The 22,982-nt window shown below is 44.2% G+C and overlaps 1 protein-coding gene across 1 annotated transcript in view; it reads right to left on the bottom strand.

Annotated features, from left to right (window-relative positions):
* Positions 1–22,982, bottom strand: part of ABCA1 (ATP binding cassette subfamily A member 1) — a 94,384-nt gene that overhangs the window by 29,939 nt on the left and 41,463 nt on the right. The window contains exons 6-12 of the mRNA XM_013130538.3: positions 19,816–19,937; positions 17,715–17,906; positions 10,379–10,462; positions 5,593–5,833; positions 4,862–5,001; positions 4,062–4,178; positions 999–1,187 (exon numbers count right to left, since the gene is read on the bottom strand). Of these exons, the coding sequence (XP_012985992.2) occupies positions 999–1,187; positions 4,062–4,178; positions 4,862–5,001; positions 5,593–5,833; positions 10,379–10,462; positions 17,715–17,906; positions 19,816–19,937 (1,085 nt within the window). The remainder of the gene's footprint in view (positions 1–998; positions 1,188–4,061; positions 4,179–4,861; positions 5,002–5,592; positions 5,834–10,378; positions 10,463–17,714; positions 17,907–19,815; positions 19,938–22,982) is intronic.

Below are 22,982 nucleotides of genomic sequence, written 5' to 3'. Positions count from 1 at the left end.
CCAAACCAGAAGGTTCTTGACAGCCACCTGCCAGTAAAACATGTATCACTGAGAAATACCCCAGCAGAGGTGATTTCTGGACAAGAGGTCAGGCAGCATTGCCATACTAGCTAAAGGATCCCATCCATGCACCTATTTCCATAGATAGTCTTATTTCCTCTGTTACCCACAAACTAGGTCTGATTCTGACAGTTTCTGTTTACACTCACTTGCCAAGGGGATCAAGTAACAAACAGAACAAATTTCATTATTCACTATGTCTTCCTCAGTTTTAAGCAGCTGCTCAGTTCGCCACAGTCCTCAGCTAAAACCCCAGATTGAAACAGGAGCTGTTACACTGCCAAAGCAAGCAGCAGCTCTAAGTCGCCCTGTAACAACAGGGTGGGAAACCACATGAGATGCCAAAGCGAGAACTTCAAGAACAAGGCCTACAGTCAGGTTCCTACATCTATATTTAGGCACATGAATAAATGATATTTTCTAATGAGCACCCAACCCTACAAAAGCCTGGTCATTTACAGAAAATCACAGAATGGTTTGGGGTGGAAGGGACCTTAAAGCTCACCCAGCTCCAGCCCCTGCCATGGGCAGGGACACCTTCCACTAGACCAGGTTGCTCCAAGCCCCATCCAACCTGGCCTTGAACACTGCCAGAGATGGGGCAGACACAGCCTCTCTGGGCAGCCTGTGCCAGCACTTCACCACCCTCACAATAAAAGCCTTTCTCTTAATATTTAATCTACATCTACCCTCTGTCAGTTTAAAGTCATTACCTCTTATCCTCTTGATACCTGCCCTTGTAAAAAGTCCCTCTCCAGATCTCTTGCAGGTCCCTTTTAGGGACTGAAAGGCTGCTATAAGACTCCCCAGAATGGAGAGTGGACTGAGCAACTTCTATCTGGACTGAGGAACATTTCTTCACAGGAACATCCAACAGTTCAGGTGGAGACCAAGCCACTGCTTTCCTCAGCTCCTTGCCTGCATGAGCAGGATCTCACCTCCATGAAGCGGGAGATGGTCTGGATAGCCCGGTCTGTCTCATTGAAGGCATCTACCCAGGTATACACTGCGTCATTTGCTGTCTCAAAGTCCTCCGGATGGTTTGATAGGAACCGAGCAACATCCTCCACTGTCCAGTTGGAAGCCGGCAAGTGCAGGTCCCAGAGAGCTTTGCTCTTCAGCAACGTCTGCAGATATTTTGTTTTCAGAGGAGAAACAGCTGTTGAGAATTAATGTTTGACCCCGTCTCTCATTACGGGAATGAGCACTACAGGGGAAAATGCCTTTTATAAAGGTGCAGGGAGAGGCCATCTGCCATATCAGTGTGGTGGGAACCTTTCTTTTACCCTCCCATTGGAAAGGTTGTGCCTCCCTTAGCAAAGCACCCATCGGGTGTGCTTTGCAGGCTGGCTGGCTGGCTGACTCCAAGTCCTGCCACGGCTCTCTCAAGGAGAGGGCAGCAGAGAGCCATGCACAGCTCTGCAACCAGGACATGCAAACCAGGTCTTGTACCAGCTAAACAAGGAAGAGGGAGATCTGTGTACAGGAGAAACACATTCCACTGATGGTAGCTGCCAAGCCCTACTTGCTTCTCCAGAGCAACCTCTGCTCCAGGCTGGGAAAAGGGCTGTGGCATGGCACCATCAACACTGGCTGAAGCAGCCCTGGTACAGCCATGATATCCTGCCTCTCTATTCTTCTTTATGGGACAGTGCTCTTTTTCACTTGGTTTAGCTGCTAGCTTTCTTAGGACTAGTGCCCCACTGCATGTATGCACAATGCACCACACACGTGCAGTCTAGGTAGAAGCACCTGGCACAGAAACAGAAACCTGTCTGCTGGTCAGACAATATAAAGGCAGGAGGGGAGCATTAATTGCAAAGGTCACAGCTGAACTGAAGTCAGGGGGAAAAAAAAAGCCTGCATAAGAAAGAAAACTAAAAATCTGAACCAATAAAACCAGGAATGGATTTTCTGCCAGAACGAAGGATGAAGTGGGGACATGAGGAGCTTCCTCACACTCTGCTGTTACCAGCAAACCAGAAAGCAATGGCTTACACACTTACAGTAACAGCATCACTAACTGGGGAAACAGAACAGGCCAAGCTGGCAAAGGAGAACATGCACAAGGAAAATCCAAGCAAACAGTGATCAGCTGCACTGTGCTCTCTTCACATCTCGTCTCTCAAGGTTGGGTCATGCTGCCACCCTAAGTAGAAAGGAGACTATGCCTGCAGAAAAGGGGCTCAACTTCTTCATGCGCAGTAGCAACAGCGAAGCTCCTTGACCTCGGATGTGTTGTCTTCCCTGATGTTACCAGCTGCATTAGTATCAAACTGGAAGTTTGCTTGCCAGAGATGGGCAAACAAACCACTTTCCTCTCCTACAGCAGGAAGAATATGCCAAAAAGATTGCACAGTCAAAAAGCTGGGAGGTGATGATCAGTCACCCAGCAGCATTGCAGCCTCAGTGGCTAACAAACAGCAAGGGGCTGACCTGCCCTTGAAAGCAGCTACAAACAAGCAACTCTTATGTTTCAGAGTGCTCATGTACAAGTGATCTGTGCTGCATCTAATAAGCTGAACAGGACAGTGCCTGGGAGCTGCTCAGGCACTGACAGTGAAGTACTCCTGCTTGTGTGAACTGCAATAGGTGACAACAAATGAATCCCTCCTGCTGCAGTACAGAGGAGACCAGTCCTAGAAGGATCAAGAATTAACTACCATACCCAGCAGGGTTAACAAGAAGCATAAAACACAAAAGCAGAAAAGCCTGGAGCTCATTTAAAACAACAACAAAAAAACCCAGCAATATTAATTTTCAAAGGACAGGACTGCAAACCAACATCCAAACCTTGACTTCCTGTCTGCACTCTCTGCAGCAAACAGTTCAATTTACAGTTGGTGGCCCCAGTTCCCACCTCCCTGTGCTGGTATCTACAGAATTAACTTTCATGAAGCTAACAGAGAGACAGGAGTGATGAAAATTATGTCTCTGACCCTAGTGTTTGTCATACTGATGGGAAAGTACAACAGAAGACAACTTACAGTACAGACTTATATTGGGTAAACAAGGAATGAACTTCAAGGCTTAAAAGACCTGGGGAGGTCTCTGGATAACAGCTGCACCTGGACACCTAACCAGCTGCTTTGCAGCAACAGCAGGAAAAGCTACAACCGTTTCTGTTGTGTGATCCCTGTTTTATACTGCTGTGCTTCCAAAGACATCAGTACAGAGGGCAGGGATCCACCCCTCAGAGTTGCACTGAGGGAAGCAACAATGAGCTAAGCCACTTAAGCAGATAATGCCCTGTTAATGCAGGTCTAACACATGGCACAATGCTCCAGGGACCCAACAGGCTAGCAAAAAGAGTATAAAATCTGAACAAGACTCCCAGCCCTTCTTCATGGTCTAATATGCATGGCACGTTATGAAGCGATCAGCCGCAGGGTGATGTCTGCTCTTCTCCCATGAGCACCCAAGTATTACTAAATTAAGTGTATCATGCAAATCCAGACTAATTTTTTTACAAGATTTGTGCCAGATACTGCCAGGCACTGTGGTTCAACTCTACCTAGCATGACAACCATTGAGTTTCTACTGCACCCAATAGGGCCCGAGGCAGCCTGGCACCTTCCAGCATCTTATCTAGGTACATGAGCATTTGCTTTGCTGCTATCATGAGAGCGCTGTTGTGGAGAGGTGCACAGTTCAGGAAGCTGAACATGTCAACAACCCCACAGATCCTCAGCTTACAGGAATACCCCACGCCAGATAGTCATACAGCCTTGAGACAACACTGTGGCAGAAGCAGCCCATTTCCCCACAGGAACAGATGTTAGCAGGTGTTGACATGCACTGCTCCTTTTTGCAGCTGGCTGTTACATGAAGGAAGGAATGCCAAGCATAATGCAATATTGGTACAATCACGTGTTTCACAAGGGATTCCATCCATACTATTTATCTGCCCAGCTCAGCAGTGAAGCATCATCTAAAATAAATATTTCATCAATTATTGCAGAGGATGACAGTGGTGGTTCTGGCAAGGACAGCATACTGACCCGAATGACATCCATTTCCTGACTACTTTCCATAAACGTCCAAATCTTTGGGCTTATCTCCTCCCACATCCCCCCGAGGTCACGAAACACACCCAGCTCCTGGAATGTCCTGTTCACCTGTGGGCAAAGAGGAGACGAAGGTTATTTCCAAGAGCTGGCAGAGATCCACAGCAGACTGAGAGGGTGAATTGACCTGTCAAATACTGATTGTTACTTATATTCAAACAGCAGTTCAGCTTCTGCAAGGACCAGAGTAGGGAAAAATCAAGTACACTTGTAAGAAAAACAACAACAGGGAGTGTGGATGCCTGTGGCTACGCACTGCATTTCAAGCCTTCGTGGCGAATGACTCTGTGTTGGAGATGAAGGGCACACAGAAGCAGCCACTCCCCATGTGCTAGAAGAGTCTTGTTGAGGGAACTCATGGAATTAGATAGCACATTAGGTAAACCACAATTAGAAATTATTGAGGATCTGCTGACCAGCCTGCAGTGGAGCAGAGGAAGGACACTGAAGGTCTATTAAGGTCTTTCCCACTTCTATATCCTACATCGGAGATGCAAAGCCTGTGCATAATCAAAAGGCATGACCAGGAAAGGTTCTAGCCAACTCTAGAAGAGTTCAGCCTGGCATTCTCTCCTTGAGCCTTCCAACACCAAGTATATGGGAGGTGAAAGACTAGGGAGGCTGTGGTTTGTAGGCAATTCTTTCTAGGCTTGTGTTTGGGCTGAATTTAACTAGTGCAGCTCAGCCAGAGAACATACCTCATTCTACATATCAGAGGATAAGGCTAGAGTTACCTCAGTCATGACCTTCCTTACAGCAGGTGTGTCTGGAGTGTACAAGATCTTCCCAATCAGCAAGGGTTTCAAAGCCCTCCAGATAATCCTGGAAAGCGGGCTGGATTCCAGGTTCTTCATCAGCTCATTGCAGTATGGTGCTGAGGAGGAGAGGACAAAGGTGAATGGCTGAACAGCATGGTGACAACTGCAGAAGGCATATGACCGTTTGTGTGGGCTTCAAGGACAATCACAGCTGACAGCACAGCATTTGTCAGACAACAGAACCCCTCCTCTACTGCAAAGCTTCACAAAAAGCCCCTTTTTTTAGTCCAAGCCTCCACAGTCTGCCCCAAAAACACGGAGCACTCCAGTAGCTTCCAGCATTAAGAGCCACACTGCTGGTTCTGCACCACTCCCACAAACCCACTGCACGGCATGAACAAAATTTGTCCAGAAAAGGCCAGATTTCCAAAGGTTGCACATGCCTGTGCTCTCTCTGCCCTGGAAGGAGGTCAACTGAGCACCCTTCTTTGGACTCTGCACAAAGCCCTTGGAAATCCCTTGCATGTCGATATTCTTGCTGGCCCTAAGGGCATGTACAGGAGGTGTCATGGGCATGCCTTTCTAAAACAGCAGAAGGTATGCTGTCCCTTAGGACCACCTGATTTCATCTGTGGAACTCTGGGAAACACTAGTTATGACAGCCACAAAGTAGATGGGACCTTAGGTCATGCCACAGTTACACTTACTTGTGGAGTTATCATAAAAGTTAGTTACATCATCTTCAGTGCCGTTGCCTCCAAACAGCGCTTTGTAATTGTTATCTTCATACCAGTTGAGAGATTTAATTTTGAGTCCTCCACCTTCGGGATGGCCGCACACAATGCGTGACACAGCCTGGTAGATCTGTGTAGAGGAGTTTGAGGTATTCACGTTGGTCAGGAACATCACCTCTTGCCTCATGTCACTCCAGCTCTTCATGCTCAGCAACTGGAGGGGGAAGTAGGAGAAGAGTGGAAACAGGGATACAGATAGGAATAGGATCAGCAAAAGGAGATCCTGCCACTTTCTTTCAAAACACAAATATGGTTTTGAACAGAGGAGAATCAGAGTTGTAGAATACTAGAATAATTAGGGTTGGAATGGACCTTAAGCTCATCTAGATCTTAATCATCTTGAACATAACATCAATAGTATAGACCAGGAAAAACACATTTTTCCCTCCCACAGTGGGAGAATGTAGAGGGAAGGAAGTCTCTTCTGTGCATGCAAGCATAAGGAATGTGCCCTTACAAAGCTCTTTACTCTCAAGATTTCTCCTCCAGTGCTGTGTATGCTTCCTGCCCTCTCACGTGGAAGCTGCTTCTCCTCCCAGTTGCTCAACAGCTCACATTCCAGTGGAACCTCCTTCACACCGAGTGTGGTGGGGTGTATTGAGTCAGAAGATGGAGCAAGGAACAACATGGAGTGCAGCCCATGGGATATAGGCTGGATGAGCTGCAGGCCATAGCAGTGTCACCTGGCACAATTCCACCAAGGTCAGCAAGCCTCCACTGATTTACACCAGGCAGCAGTTTGATCTCCTAGACTGGTACGCTTGTCCCTGCCTGTGCACATCCCTGCCCCACTGACAACAGCATTCCCAATAAACCCTTGAAAACACACGCAGCTGCAGCCTGGAGCCTGATCACAGCATGAGCTGTGGACACAGCTAGACACAGCAAGGAGCCTTCTCTTAGCCAACTGGCCTGACAAAAGGCTCATCTGTCTGGCATAAGCATCCACCTGCAATGTGTCATAAGAAAAAGGACCAGGTTCTCAGCCTGAGACACTCACTGCATTAGTGTTGCCATATTCAGAGACACAGCCAAGTTCAGCATAAGGGAAAGAGCAGTGCACATTTATGTGCACTGGTTTCATGGTACCCTCAAGCATTGCTCTGTGCTTGGAGATGTAAGAACATCAGCACAGGTGTGTCCATACAGACTAGAAGTCTATTTATCTCAGTAATCTCTGTGATGGTGACAATAACTGGATGTTAGTAAAAACCAAGGCAAGGGCAAAATATAGGATACTTCTCTCAAGTAACCTTCCAGATGCTATTTATTTTCAGCTTGGGGAAATTGTATTTTCTAGCCCTGAATGAATTTATTCCATGGTAAACTCCTAGAGTTCTGAACATCCACAAGTATTTAACACCAAACACATTCACTGGAAAGAACCTCCTCTCCCTTTTCTTTAACTTGGCTTAGCTTATGCTTAAGTTCCATTTGGTGCCATGCTTTTTGCACTGGAAGAGACAGCGAACATTCAGTACCTAGCTCTTTTTTTCTGGGCCACTCAACTTAGACCTCTGTGACATCCTCAACTCATCTATTTTCCAAGCTAACAAGTCCCAGCATACCCCCTTGTTCCTTGTGTGAAAGTCTTTCTACTTCTAAATGTCCTAATTGCCCTTCTCTGAACTTCTTCCAGTTCTGCTACCCCTTTGTGGAGAGGAAGGACCTATACTTGTATTCCATATTAGACCGGTAAGCCACAGTTTTATATAGTATCATGGTAACACCTTACAGCTGCTTCTCTATCCCTTTTTAAATCTTTTCTAGCATTTGACTAGATACCTTGACTGCTACTGAAATACCAGGTGACATTAACTTGGATATTCTTGCTGTGCTCCCCAGAACAGCAACATGCACTAAAAAAGTCAAACAGAGCTGCTGAGACACCTATTTGTAACTGTTCATCAGCTGCATCTCAGAAACAACTTCAGATGCTGTGGCCCAGCCACAACATATTCAGAGACAATAACAGAGTCAGCCCAAGGCCATCTGCCAGTTTTGCTCACTGTGCATTAGCTTTGTCACCTCTGTTTAAATAAAATGCAGATAATTGAAGTCCAGGACAAAGCCAGCCAGCAACAACACGGAATTCAACTTTGTTTGTTGAATCCAAATTCACCTAAAGAAAGCATGCCCAGAACCCCTGGCCTTAAACTGGGAGGCAAACCTGGCCCTTCGTGTTCTTCTGGGCGTGCTTTAGATGTGCCAACACCTGGACAGAAATTCTGGATGCTGAACAGCAGCCACTATCTGTCACACAGCATGCCTCTATTTTTAGCTGCCTGAAAACACATGACACATTGATATGGTAGAAGACAGCTGTAAGAACAGCTAAGGCTTGGGGATTCAATATGTCTGTCCAGAGCAACTGCTTCAAGTGTACTTTCATCTCCTCACTATGCATTGCTGTCTTTGACTGCACCCTGGCACCATTCAATCTGGTTCCACAGGTTCAGGGTGACTGACAGGATATCAGCATCGTGAGATGTGAATGAAACAAAAATAATGTCACAACAGCTTTTGCTCATTACATATGCTAATGTGGATATTTGGATTTGATGATTCAACATCCATCTGCATTTCAGATGTGACAGTTTTGAGTGTTCAATTCAAAGGGAGGCCTTGGGGAGTTTTTGGTACCCCAGGTAAAATTTTCCTCAGCAGAAAGTCAACTGCTTTAGCTAAAGTACCATAATCTCCCTAGCATGAACAAAGGCACACAGATAGGCAGTGTAGCTAATTCCCATGAAAGTATGCGGTATTAATCATCTTGCAGATGATACTTGCAGAGGGACCGCATTATCAAATACGTTCTTCACACATAATTTTAAAACAGTTTGAGCAGAGAGCTTTGTTTCATCTTTGGCACCAGCTTTCCAACTGACATGCAGAGATACTGGAAGCAAGTACCTCATGTTTGAAGGGTTACTGAGCTGTTTCTCTCCAACATCAGACCTGGCTTTTTATGGGTTTCTTAATAGTTGCCCTTGCTCTCACCACTTAAATTGCTCTCTTAGGTTGATTTAAATAGCCCAGGGACAGAGATCAAATCAATCCCAGTACTCAGAGACAAGCATTTTGTTCAAACCATTCTCTAATTAAAATTCCTTGCTAGAAAGGCTCCCAGACATGGCACAAACAATAGTTCTCTCCACCCCCTCAAGCTGCTGCCCTTTGCAACAAGGGAGCAAGTCCCTCCTTTTCACGCAGAAATCGGCCTGCCAGACAATAAGAAGTAACTTTCGGTCAAGCCATCTGGAGCCGCTCACGCGGTATAAAGGGGAAAATAGCTGCCTTTGTTTGCACAGCAATAGGGCAGAATAAAAGGTAGCCCTACCCAAAACAGCTGCCAAGCAAAAGGCACGTTACCCTGCGATGCTTTCGGCCACATCAGCAAACTGAGTATCACATGGTTTCAATTATTTTTATCCTAGACGAGAAAAAAAAGGCGAGCTGAAGTGACGCAACGGGAAACAGCTGTAATCAAACTCCGAACGGCAGCCTTCCTGCTAGCTGCGAGAGCCCTGCCACGGTCTTAACCGAAGCTGATCCTGGAATCGTCTTAGTTTCATTGTAAATGGGACCCGGCGGCAGGTTGTGGGACTGGGGAGGGATGCGTGCCAGGAATTGTTGGCTGGCACGGCGCTGGCTCCCGGCAGCTGCCCCTCCGTGGGAGTGGAGCGTAGGCTAACCTGAAGTGACCCGCTCTGGTGCTCGCTCCCAGGGGTTACTGCCGTTCACCGCGCTCGGCTCCCTTCCTCTGCTGCAAACGCGGAAGACAGGACAAGGGGAGGAGGCGGCGGCAGCAGCGATGTTTAGTTTAGATGGCTGCGATTTCTGCTTCAGGGGAGAAAATGTTTTTGCCTGATAGTAGCACTTCAAAGTCGGAGCCAGCCAAAAAGCAACTAAGATAAATTGCTGGCTCAAGCACGTTCTCCCCGCACTCCCTCAAGTTTTGGACTGCTAATTCATGCTAGGCACTCAGGGCTTCTTCTGAACCCATCGTTTCACCTGCAAAAACAAATGCTTGCAGTCTCTATAGTGTCACTTTGCCTCCGTAAATCGCTATGACGCTTTTTTTCGCAGCCGGTGTCCTGATACCATTGCACTGAGTGCCCCACAAAGACTAGAAAACAATGTCTGCCCTAAAAAGCTAGTCAGATAAAGAGCAAACAGTAGCCCATAGCTACTAATTTAGATCAGAACAGCCATAACATCCCTTCTGTATACCATCCCGTCACCACATTCAAAAAAGCAGTACCTACACAACCAAGTAACAACCCTGGCACAGCTGACAAATAACTGAAAAAAAAAAAAAAACAGAAAAAAACCTCACATGTAGTTTGCAAGGCACTACTAGACAGCACATGTACTGCAAGCCCAACAGCTGTGCTGCTGATGAGAAGCCAAAACCCACAGAAAACATATTAATTTCTGCTTCTCCTGTGAGGACCCAAATCTTTAGCTACACATCTGATAAACTCCTATGGCGTTTGTGAGGGAAAGTGCCAGAGGGTTGGCAAAGGGCATGCTGCCTCTACGGACACAGGGAAGGGCTGCAGGATGGGGGTAGCTCCAAAACAAATAAGGGATTTGACTTTTGAGTTGCACCAAGGAGACTCATGCTTGTACTCGATTTGCAGGCTAAGACAGCAACCAACGTGGTGCGTTCATCTGACATGAAGTCACTCCTTACCTCTTTAATAAGCTTCCGAAGGCTCTCTCTCAGAGCTTCCACTGTTTCTGATAGGTCCCACAATGATGAATTGAAAGAAAGTCTCTGCAGAAAGAGAGAAAAGGAAACTAGAAGTTACTGCAGGGCACAAAGAAATTAAACTCTTGTAAGCATTCTTGTAAAAAAGAGTAGTAAGGACTGTTTACACAGCAAAGTGCTTGATAAGAAAGACAGAGCTGGCTTTCTGTGCAACCTTGAGCTAACAATATTGTGGCCTTCAACACCTCACCATGTGATGGGGACAACCCTTTCCTTCCTCACAGGTTTAGGTACACAGATGGTATAACCAGAATCATCCCAATATAATGCTAAATGCATGCACATACACTTACAGTGCAAAGGACGGCTTGCATTTTAGGTCACAAAACAAGCACAGCCTAGAGGACAGCATGTGGGCAGACTGAAATCCTGCAGGCCAGTGCTAAGAATTTAATACAAAGTCTAAAAAAGGAGGGAAAGGCCAGTTGGTAGACATAGGCTTTTAGTGGGACTCAACAAGTACCATCTCAGATACAGAGGATGCCTGCTGCAGTGTTCGTCACCTTCATCCTTCAAGTCCTCCTATCAGGCGTGGATGGTTTCTGTCTAAACTAAGGACGTATTTTAAAACAATCAGCTTCCATGAAACAGCTGACACTCATGATCACCACAAGCGCAAGACTGACAGGGTTTCTGAAAGGGGAAGGCACAGTTCTCAAGAAAGTATTTGCTCCAGCAGAGAGTCACACTTAAGCTGAACTTCTTGTTTCCAGTTGCTCTACATGTAACGGTTATGCCTGGGTTTTGGTTTGTGGGGTTCTTTTCCCTGTCTTTTCACACACCAGGATTATCTTGCATGGGAAATACTTGGACACAACCCATGTCTCAAGGGAATGAAGATTAAAATAATTTCCTAAGATTTCACATTAGCAGCTACACATTGCAGCATCTGAAAGCATGCTAAAGTTAGAGCATTGTGACACACAGAGGAACAGCCAAAGCCCTTCATTTTAGCATGCATTTTTGGGGCTGAAGCTTTCAATTTTCACATCTTTCCTGGGGTAATCTGTGGAAGCAAAGTCTGGAGGCTTTCACTTATTCCAGTTGATTTGCTGGAGGGTGGTAAGACCTGGTCAATGCCAGATGGTGTAAACAGGCACTGCTCCACTGATCTCCTTGGGGCATTTAAGACTCAGCTAACTTTTCGGAGTGCACAGTTAGTGCCTGCTCCAAAGACAGCTGCAAATTCAGGGAGGGTTTCTTTGACCTCTGTGGATTTCTACTAAACACAGTCCTTATAATTCAGATAAATAAAGACACATCATTACAGCCAAAAGAAAAGCAATTCAAACTCCTCACAGGTTAAGACCTTCAAGACATATTTAAAGAAATGTAATCAGAAAATATGAAAGCTACACAGGTGCACTACCACTTTAGCAACATGATGTGGTAGAAAGTCCTAGAGATTCGTGCCTAATAATAAGACATGCTCGTTCACCTCCATATACCTCATCAAGCTCTATACAGATTTGTGTTGTTCACTCTATTTGGAGGTGATTCAGGAACGGTGGATTAGAAAGATTTTTCTGATGATACTAATTGGCTCAGAACAATGAAAAGTTAAAAGCCAGCTGCAAAGGATTAGTGAAATGCCTCATGCTAGCAAACTGTTATAAATTATTTCATATATTATATGAAATTCAGTGCTGCAAAGTACAGTACATAGGAAGAAGACAGTTCTACCTTAAGATACCCTTTGATGGCTCTGACCAGCCATCAGTGGCTGGTCATCAAAGTACCATCAGGTGGTACTGCCACTCAGAAAGATAGATCTTAGAATTACAAATATAAGACAGCTCAACATCACTATAAATCTACAGTGCAATCCTGGTTCTGAAGTATTATGTGCAATCTTGGGTGCTCCGTCTCTGAAGGAACAGAAAACAAGGAACAAGTACAGAAAAAGGTCACAAGTATGATGTAGGGTAAGAATGGCTTCTGAAGGAAGAACAACAAACTACTGTTCTTCCAATGGAACCTGTAAGGACAAACAGAGGTTATGACAGAGGTCTGTGGAATTACAAGTGGGATGTAGAATGGGAACAGCGGATGATTACTCAACTGTGCCTCATCATACAGTACTATGAGGCTTCCAGTGAAAAGATCAGTTTAAAACAAACCAAAAAACTTGCTGCACACAGAACTTGGTAAAATTGAGACATTCAGTAACTACTGTGCAATGCTGAAGGTACCAAAAGTTAATGTGGGTTTGAGAAAGGCTTAAAAGAATCATCAAAGAAACAAGAGCTTATCAGGTGCTATTGAATACCAAGATCCCAGCAATAGCTGAGTAAGTCTAAGTTGCAAACTGCTGAAGAAGAGGACATTAAGTTGAGAAAATGTTGTTATACACTTGCCCCATGGCTGGATTCTTTTACATGTCTCATTAGGCAACACTGCTGCACTAGCACTTAGGGGACACTCAGCTGAACAGGACTTTGGTCTGGCCAACTGTGCAAGTCCGAGGTGATTCACAGACCTTGCAAAACCTTACACTGAATTGTGAGGAGAACCCACCTATCCTCCACCCACCACCCTGATCTCTCTTCCCTAAAAAATTCACAGCGCTCCAAGTTAATTTCTCATGAGAATTTGCAATGATCCGATTGCTCTGGAGGGAATTTTGCTTTCATTACCACCACCCTTTGCACCCTAAAGCCCACTCAAGGAGCCTCTCAAATCATATCTCCAGAGACAATGACAAAAATCAGTCACAAGTGGCCAATCTTCTTGGAACAAATGAACATGTTATGAATTTCCCTGGAAAATAACTTTGCAGTGGCTTATCAAGTAAAGTAGTTCATTTACATTCAGAAGAGTCCTCCAGATTCCAGGCAGTTCCAGCTTGGTCCCACTGTGAGAGTGTCTTTAGTAGGTGTCTGCACTACACTGGGGGGTTGGGTACAGGACAGCATTGAGGGAGTAGGATATGTATGGACAGTGACTAATTTTCCAGTGTAATGCTGCAAAAAAACCCCATCATCTGCCCTTTCCAGTCACACTGTGGAAGGACAAAGCTCTATCAGGTTTTGAACGGAAGTGCCCCATACAATTACTGCGTTAGTGGCTGGCATCATAATCTCTTGAAGTACAGATTGCAGAGTGTACTCTGTACATGCATGGTACAAGACTCAAAACAGAGACGAATACTTGAGATGTCTAGAGTTGACTGCACAATCAAGAGGAGCCTTGAATAAGTCCACCTGTCAGCTCCTGCTAGAAGGGATGGACAACTCTGTTTCTTTAACATGCAGGAGTGTGTTTCTCTAACATGCATGTATTTCAAGTGTTGAGAGGTCACAATAAAATTCAGCCAATGTCTGCATAATACAGCTAACTGTTTTTGCTTAATAAGAGCACTGTGCCATGTTTGCTTTGAAAGAATTATTACAACTTTACACTGATCTCAGCAGAAACTTTACACTGGACTTTGCAGAAAAAAAAATCATGTGCTTTAAAGCTTCTGCTTTTGTTTCCTGGGAGTCAAAGTCCTGAAGTACAGCTGCTTAAAAGCATGACATCATTGTGCTTGACTGAAAACACTCTCAAAAAGCAAGGAAAGCCACAAGTTCAGTTGCAGCATGTATTTACATTAAGAGACCTTTTCTAAAGCTGTTTTTCAACTGGAATGCATTTATTATTCAATGCTTAGTTCATGCTAACCATATCACAAAATACTACCCGTATTACAAAGGAATAAAAAAAAAATCAGATTTTCATGAGCTCATCCACACTCCTTCTAGGACCATTATAGTACACAAGCCACAGCATATTTATGACTTATTTCAGACCCACACCACTGGAAGTGAGGGCGGCAAAGGCCTTATTAGGCAGCACTGCAGAGATTAAATCGCACAGGACCAATCTGAACCATCTTTGTTATTTAACCTTCCCACAAATAACTTCGTAGAGGCAAAGCTGTCCTGTAGACAGGTCCTATTATGATACAAGTCAGTCCCCACCCATCACAACACCAATCCAGTGGCACACCTCTGACTTATTGCCACTGCTCTTGCTAACCATAGTTGTCTGTAACCTTTTGCAAACTGTGTAGTTCTACCATGGGACAACTGCTGGCCTAGCATAGGAAGAATGCCAGAAGGAAATCAGTGTGCATGGAATCAGAGGTACTGTTTCACTGTTGCTCTCAAACCAGCTTCTCCTGCCTCACAGTCTCACTGAGTACACCTGCTGCAAGGTAAATCTCAAGAAGATGTGTCCACAAGGGGCCTGTACAAGATGTCCTACACCCAGCAGTACTCATTGCTGGCCAAAAAAGCTTCAGAGAACAGATGAAGATTGTTTTGGGTCTTGGAAAAGCAAAATTTGACTTTTCCAGACACTTGTTGGTTCTAGTGGAGTGAATACTCAGTCAACAAGAAAAGCTGATCCTCTGCATTGGTGCCCTGTGATCACTCCTGGATATTCTGCTGGATTTTGATCTAAACAGCCTGTTCCAAATATGCTCTTACATAAAAAGGAATAAGGAAACACACTTTAAACACCTTATCATGCCTCTATGTGCTTGGCTTTGTTTTCTCATCCTATAGAGCTAAACTGAAGCCAGAGAATCAGTGGCAGAGCTAGAAATCCTTGTAGAAAATTTTAATCAGAAGTCTTTCTTTGTATTAACTGTTCTATGGCACTTTGGGTAACACTCAAGCTGTTTTGGATAGAACCGATGAACAGGTATGTAAAGAAAAGTGTTTATTTTTTTGCCTTTCTTTTGGAAAGAAAACATCCTTAACAGTGTCATGACATTTAGAGTTAGTGTATTTCACCATGAATACACTTTAATTTTCTTTTTCAAACTGTGCTCCATCTGTAATTTCCTAATAATTACTGTTTTGTTGTAAATTACCTAGAACACTTACAGCTTCCCTTAGGCTGCAAACGCACAGGCTGGCAGAAGCTGGTACTGACATCAGGGTCTCAGCCCACACACACACACACACACGTGCTTTGACCACTGGGTTCAATCTTCCCTTACCCTTCCCTTAATGTTTCAGCACAAATGTTTGTGTAAGCACACAATCAGGTCAAGTCACTTCTAATCTGGATCAATTCCATGATGCAATGTTCTGCTTTGTCTTGAAGAGGGGACAAAAAATGGGAATGCACAGGGGCAGGAACAAGCAGGTGGATGCTGGCCTGAGTCTTCTGGATTAAGGTAGCTCAAGAAATTACAGCTGCTCTACTGTTCCAGTGGCAAAACCTCCTGTATTACTATTAAAGCCTTTGGTGCTGAATTTACAGTTATTGCACATAGTTGCAAGTCCTTTTCACCCTAATTGTACTGACCTAATCATATTAAGATGCTGTCTCTTCATAAATCACAGAATGCTGCAGCCAGTGGAGCTCAGATCCTATTACATGAGCAAAAAAAAAAAAAGCCTCTGAATTGCTGTACACCTGGATTTGATTTGGTCCTTGCTTTTACTCACCAAAATATGCCATACTGTGAAGTGTATCAAGGGGATTAAGGAAAAAAATTATAAAGAAATTTCTGAGCAAATTGTTGGCACTGGTTTACAGGCTCTTTAATAGATACGGTACATGCTATCTTCAGTGTGCATGTCCAAGATTTGACCCATAGTGCCTTTAACCATGAGCTATGTCTAAAGCCTCCTTTGTTCATGAATGAAAAGTTCCCTGTTTGTTGAAAGATGTTACTGCAGGTCAAGGCACCTCTTAGCTTTTAAAAATACTAAGTTACAAATGTGCTCGTCATGATCCTAGATTTAATTTATTCATTTTGCCTAGCTACATTGGAGCCAGTTCGGTTTTATTTAACTCACTGATGCATTACAGAAGCTTAACTAGAGGGTAGCCTGTGACATTTTTCTGAGGAGAACTGTGAACCTTTACAAGGTGTACAAAACACAGCGGGTTTACAACTGCTGGCTTCTGGACTCAGCCTTTTTTCTCTCTGAACCCAAAATCATGAGCCAGCTTCTCAGAAGGCCCATGGAATTGCACATAATGTCTTAATCTACTTCGCTGTTGCCAAGTGTCACAGGGTGGCTGCTGTCTTCTTTCACCAACAAACAATATAAACACAGATACACTCAGTACCTGCTTCTGTCATCTAACTTGCAGGGATTGCCACAAATGAAAAAAGCCAGACTGAGCTTCCAGAGAGCCCAGAAGACCAATATTGAGTTGTACTATTTTAGTTGTGGCTATTTTCACCTCTTCACACCCCAGAATTCTAGCATCTCTGAATGATTTAAAGTAAATGTGTGCATCTAACTGGACACAAGAAACTGCTTTTCAATCAGCCCATCTTTGTTATAGAGACAATTTTAGCACTGTTACCTCATCTCTTAATGCTTATGATTATCTTGCTCTTCCAGCAGGAAAGAAAAAATACAGATGGAAGACACGTGGAAGACAGAAGATGAGCTGTGGAGAGAAGTAACTGACCACTATGTACTGCACAGAAGAGTAATATGATTCCAGTACTTGATAATGACCCTCTTTGACTGGGGACAAAGCCAAGCATGTGGTACATGACTTTCTGTCCTGAAAGGCTCATCAAATCTGGAAACTCACATAGCCAAAGTGTTTATTTCTTCCACAGCAGACAATAGAGTGTTTGTTTTATAGGGTAACAGAGTGGGTTCTGTGGTCCCTTCTTTTCTATTGATATTTCTAGCACTAACTTCCTCAAACTTTTGTATTTTACCAGATATTGCAGACATATAACAAAGCATCACTGGGGATTCCTACGTAAACAGCTAAAACTGCACCAGTCACCCCTAAATAACATATTTTCATGATGTTCAGTGAATTATTGCTCCAAAACCCATTGAATTGGTCAATCTTTGAGCATATTCAATTAATAAAAAGAAGGCTGAAGTTCTAAAGCCCTGTTTCAAAGACCGTGGCTAAAAAATTCTGTACTCAGTGACCCATCATAAGAGCAGAGGGCTCATTCCAGCCAAGACACAACACCTGACCGAAACACAGACACAGCCAAGAGGCTGTTTGTTGCTACTCAGCATAAATATGTTTCTTGACAAACTGAATTGCAGACCACATACATTTATGCTCCGCAAGTACTATACTGCAACAGGAAGGGTAGGAATGACAGGGAGAAACAATGCTGTTCATGCTCCAGTGATAATCTTCCCTCTTTCTTACTGGCAATGAACAGTTCACTCTGGAGATGCAGAGATGAATTCCTAGACTGAAAGCTCTAGAAAATGTCACTGTATCAACAATAGTTCCTCATAGGTGGGACATGTGGACTCACCTGAATGGGCTTCAGAGGATTCAGGTTAGCACGGAAGGCTTGTTCAGCTGCATTGAGTTTTTCCTTTGGCAAGGTGCAGATGTAGGCTTCAGAGTCCATGGCCACTGTCTGATTTTGCATTGTAAGAAATTCAGACAGTGCTGATCTATTACAGAGATCTTGCAGTCGCATTCGGTAACCGGATAAGAAGACCTGGAAAAGTGGAGTAATCATGTAAGGCTCCCTTTGTGTAAGATGCATATCACAAAATTGTTTATCTCCTAGAAAAAAAACTAACCATTCATAACATTTCCAGATAAAGGTTAGAAAGCATTCTTCCCTACAGACTGTGCAGCCCTGACCCATGCACAACTCAATTCCAAGAAAAAACATGCTTCCCTGCTGGGTATACAGAGGAGAAGTCCGGGGGGGAGGCTGGTCTGTTTTCTCTGCAAACCTGCACAGAGCAGCAGTGATTCTGTTCTTCACAACAGCCATTTATTTCCTGCAACCAAGGGTACAGACATTGCCTAACTTTCAGTCTCCTGGGAACTGAGCCACAGAGACAAAACAAGGCTTGTGACCAGACATACGTCTGGCAAATGTATGTGAAGGGCAAAAGACCTATGTCCAAACTCTGTAGATGTATCTGCCCACCACATTTTCTGTGCCCTTCTGAATCAGGATCACTTTCTCCCTTCCTCTAAATTATCTCTCTACTCACTACCAAGATAAACATTTTACAGTGTTTCAAGGCAGATAATGTACCAGTGGAAAAGGAAAAAAAAAATCTTTTTTTTTTTTCATCTTAGAACTAAACAGGATCGATCTGCATCTCAGGAGTTCACAGTTCCTGAAAAGCCTGAAAATTTTCTCATCTTTCAGAAACAAAAGGGCATCAACAGTCCAGGGGGAAAAATGCACTATATTCAGAAAACAAGCAGATGGAACCGATAGGAGAAGGAAGAGATTTATAATGCAGTGCTTGTGCAAACCTTTAACTTTAGTCTTCATCCATATGCCAAAAATAGGATGTTTCCATGCTGCAAACTCAGCTGAATAAATGAGATAGATAGCTCTCATATCAAAAAGGCTGGCCTTTTGAAACACTTTGGGTGAGGTTTTATGCCAGCAGAGATACTATTGCTTTTGTAGCCATGCTAAGGTATTCCTATGGTATTCCATATCAGGTATTCCTATCAGGTATATTCCTGATACTCAGGAGACCTGAGATGAATCTAAAGCAGCTTCCCTGGGTGGACATAAAGAAAACCAGTGTCTCCCAGTGCTTTGGTGATCACTCAAAAAAGTGAAGGTGAACAATCCTACTATCCCCTGTGTCTGCCCACCTTATTTACCCAGATTTTAAGCTCTTTTGGAGAAAAGCTCCTCTTTCCAAACACAGTGAGGTCCATACCATATGACTCTAGAACAAGGACCCTGCCTAATCCCTTAAACTAAAACACCCAGTCACACAAGCCAATTCTCTGCAATCATTTCAAGTCACCTGAAACCTTGGTGTCTCCAACATTTCACTAGAACATATCATTAACTTTTAGGATTAATTATCAAACTACACTAAGCCAGATGGCTCAGTAGAATTCACTGAAGAATGAGACAACATGTGCAAAGGGGGCAGCATTTGTAACTTCACGAAAATGAAGTCTGAAAGAGCTATTTATCAACTCCACTTTAAAGAGAAGATCTAGTCTGGAGCTGGGTAGCAGAATGGATTTCCTCCTCTTTTTACACATCATCTTTTGTGTTGCCTTAAGGAAACTACAGGTTTTTGGAGCACGTGTTCCAAGCTTGACAATGGCAGACAGCCATCCCAAGACAGGGTCTCCACCGCCTATCCTTACAAAGGCCACCATGAGAGCACTCAGGAGTTTCATTTGCAATCAGTACTCACTTGTACTACATAATATTCAAATGCATACTTCCACACATGGGTCTCAGCATCCTTTTAAAGCTTATAACCACATAAAACATTAAAGGCAAGAGGGAAGAGAGAAGGTGGGATTAAATTTTCCTGTTTGTAGAACACCCAGCACAGAGGGGTCTTACACTGTGGATGAAACAATAGGCCAACATTATAGTAGTAGTTGAAAATGCTCTTTACCTGCTGGAGGTTGACATCTGCATTCAGTAGCACCTCCACTGCAGATGATGGCATGGACACGTTATGATGGAGGAAGTATGAGAAGGTCTCGTTGTCAATCAGGAAATCCCGAAGTTTCAAGTCTGGAAGGCAACAAAACAAGCAACATTCTTGTCAGGGCAATGCTGAAAGGAAACTCATGTGAGAGCTCTGAACAGGGAAAGAAAGCTGACAAATGGGGGAAGGGGAACTACAAACCATAGTACAAAGGGAAAAGAGGAGCTGCTGGCAAATTGCTCTGAAACTTGGAAGCTTTCAGAGATGTCAATCCATGATGCCTGATCTCAATTTAAAAAGAACCTTTAAAAGCAACTCCTTTAACATCATTACTTCAGCTCAGTTTGCATATACATACACTGAAGCAACAAGGCACACTGAGCTGCTTCCCTGCTCTTGGGTGAAACCCACTCCAGCATTAGCACTGCACAAAGATTCAGCTTCACTTAATCCCTGTGTTGTCACCAAACATGGGACTGAGCTGGTGCATGGACCCCTGAGGGATCTACTAGCCTGTATTTTACTAATAGTAGATATATTCTACCATAAATTTCAGAGTCTGACATATGCAGGCATGCAGATGTGATACAGAATTGTACACAGGTCTAGAAAACAATCTTAATCAGTTGGCAAAGTTTCTGCAAATGCTTTTCAATTACATTTTCTTTTTCAAAAGCTTCACCTTCTGAAGCCACTAGTGTTGCAGCTCTTGCCTTTGAAACGAATTTGTACCTCTGTCACAGCAGAGGAGAACCATCTGGAAATTATAAGCCTGGATCTTAGGCAACTGACCTTCACACTGTTTTGGGTTAGGGAGAATTCTATCTTTACAATAAGGAAAGCAGCTATGTCAGGAGGAACTGAGAGAGCAAGTTTATAAGGGTGAAGATATCCAGACCCAGACAAGATCAGCCAGCTAGGTGTCACACTGCTTTTCCTACTCGAGGAAGGGAGGATGCCACAGCCCTCAGCAAACAGTAGAAAACAATGAGCCCTAAAGGGAAATAATGCAAGGGAGCCCCAAGTGTTTGCATCCTCCCCTTCCTATAGGGAACAGCTGTAACAGAACATCTGTGGTTTTCCCCATTTCCATGGTTTTGGCTTAGCTCAGCGGGTGATAGCCTCCAGAAAGCCCAACCCTCATGTGAGAGCTGCTGGAGGAGCAGGGGTGCTGGCAGGGGTGCAGGTGCCACTTCTGCTTCCTGGGCTGCACTTGGCAGAGCAACCATCAATGGGAGGAAGCCACGTGCTCCGCTCTTGCGCACGAAGCACACAGGGTTACTGACGGTCATTGCTCTCATCCACATCTCCAGTTACAAATTCCCTCTTGCCTTTCTGTTCCACATGAAAAAGTAAATCGCCCTCCTCTGCTGAGGTAACACGGAGGTTACTTTGGGACAAAAGTTCCTCCCTCGCCCTCCTCTCTCCTCCCCCAGCAGGACCACTCAGCAGTATACTGTTTTTGACCACACCATGCAAATGCCCCATTGCACCCTGTTCACCAAGATGGACCACTTATCCACTGGGATAAAGGCTGAGAAAAAGAGACAGCTCCTGCAGTACCATAAAAACGCCCTTTTCTTTCCAGTGGAGGCTGAAGCACCCTGCTTCACTGCAACCAGAGGAAAAATTCCCCCCACCCTGATTCCTTGGTTACTTCCTAAAGGCACTGAACTCCCTAAACACTTCTGCAGCTTGTTTATTTTTGGGTGAGATCATCAACAGTTCAGAAACTTAGATGGACAAAGGGGTGGCTGGCTGCAGGCACACTGGCATGCAGAGATCAGATGTTTGCAAGCTTTTTCATGTAATCTGTTCCCTTTTAAAATATTTTTCAAGCGCCTCTTAAAGGGCCACACATGTTTCTCAAAATGTAACCGAACAGTAATTCTCTCGCTTTTCTGTTTCTTCATTGCTGCTTTGCTTTTGGGTTTGCCTAGGATTTTTTTTTGTTTGAGAGTTTGGTTTGGGGTATTTTTGCCATATGGAAGCAGGATTTTCTTGGTCGGGAACATATTCTATAAGTAATTGCAGGAAAGCAACCTGAGCTACACTGGGATTCCTGCTGACCTGTCTGTAATCACGACAGGGAGTAATAAAGAGCCTGTCATCTTCCAGGGCTGCAATTAACCAGCCTAGCATTAGCAGAGCATTTCTCACCTGCCTTTTTGTCATGCTGAGCATTTTCATAGCCTGCTCTGCAATAGAATTTGCTGAAAATTGAAGCTGCCTTCCAAGGCAACTCCTACAAATGTCCAAAGGAGTTTTCATCATCATTTGGGTGAAAACACAAAGGGAACAGAACATAAAGTCACCGAAACTGCCTGTGGGACAACACTTGGCTTCCAGCCAGCTGGTCACAAACCCTTCCTCACTGGTCATAACTACTCAAGAACACCAATGGAATTTCTGTGAGACCAAGGGACTGAATCTGGACACCACAGTCCCACTGCAGTGCTCTAAGCAAATAGCCAGCCTTTCCCACATGCATTTGTTACCCCATCTGTTCCTACTTCCAGCACTTGTGGCTCAGTGTCTTGTGCAATCCCTCTTAATGATGGAGGCATGCATAATGACTTGCACATGAAACCACAGAAAAGCACCAAACACTGCAATCAGCCTAAATTCCTGCCATAGATACTTCAAAAAGACAAGAGTTAATAGAGGTTTCCTCTTGAAAGCAGCCATTTTCCTCCAAGAGTGCTTGCCACTAGGGCATAAGGAATTACACCAGCACTGGTTAAAAGAAGTCCTCCAAAAATAGAAAACAAAAGAAACAGACAAGTCTTGAAGGTTAATATCAAGCTTACCTAATAATGCAAACATTTGCAATGGAAAAACACATTTTACAGCCATAGGCCTACTACTGCAATATTTTCCTGCTGTAAGAGCTCAGACACACTATCGAGTTACTCGAAAAATGTGAGGCAAAATATGTCAGCTCAAATGTAATTTAACTCATGCAACTTCTGCCACGCTTGAGGCTGACCAAGAGCACAGTCAAACTATTGCAAGCCAGCTAGCACAGAACAATGCGGCTGCAGCATCCAGACAGGGCATCAGAGAGAAGTACTTTTGCTGACAAGGACCTGCAGCCTCTCCTTCCCTCTCCCCTTCTTCATCTTCAAGAG

Source organism: Melopsittacus undulatus, chromosome Z, assembly GCF_012275295.1.
Source record: "Melopsittacus undulatus isolate bMelUnd1 chromosome Z, bMelUnd1.mat.Z, whole genome shotgun sequence".
NCBI classification, from domain to species: Eukaryota; Metazoa; Chordata; class Aves; order Psittaciformes; family Psittaculidae; genus Melopsittacus; species Melopsittacus undulatus.
This window is presented reverse-complemented; position numbering and strand designations above follow the sequence as displayed.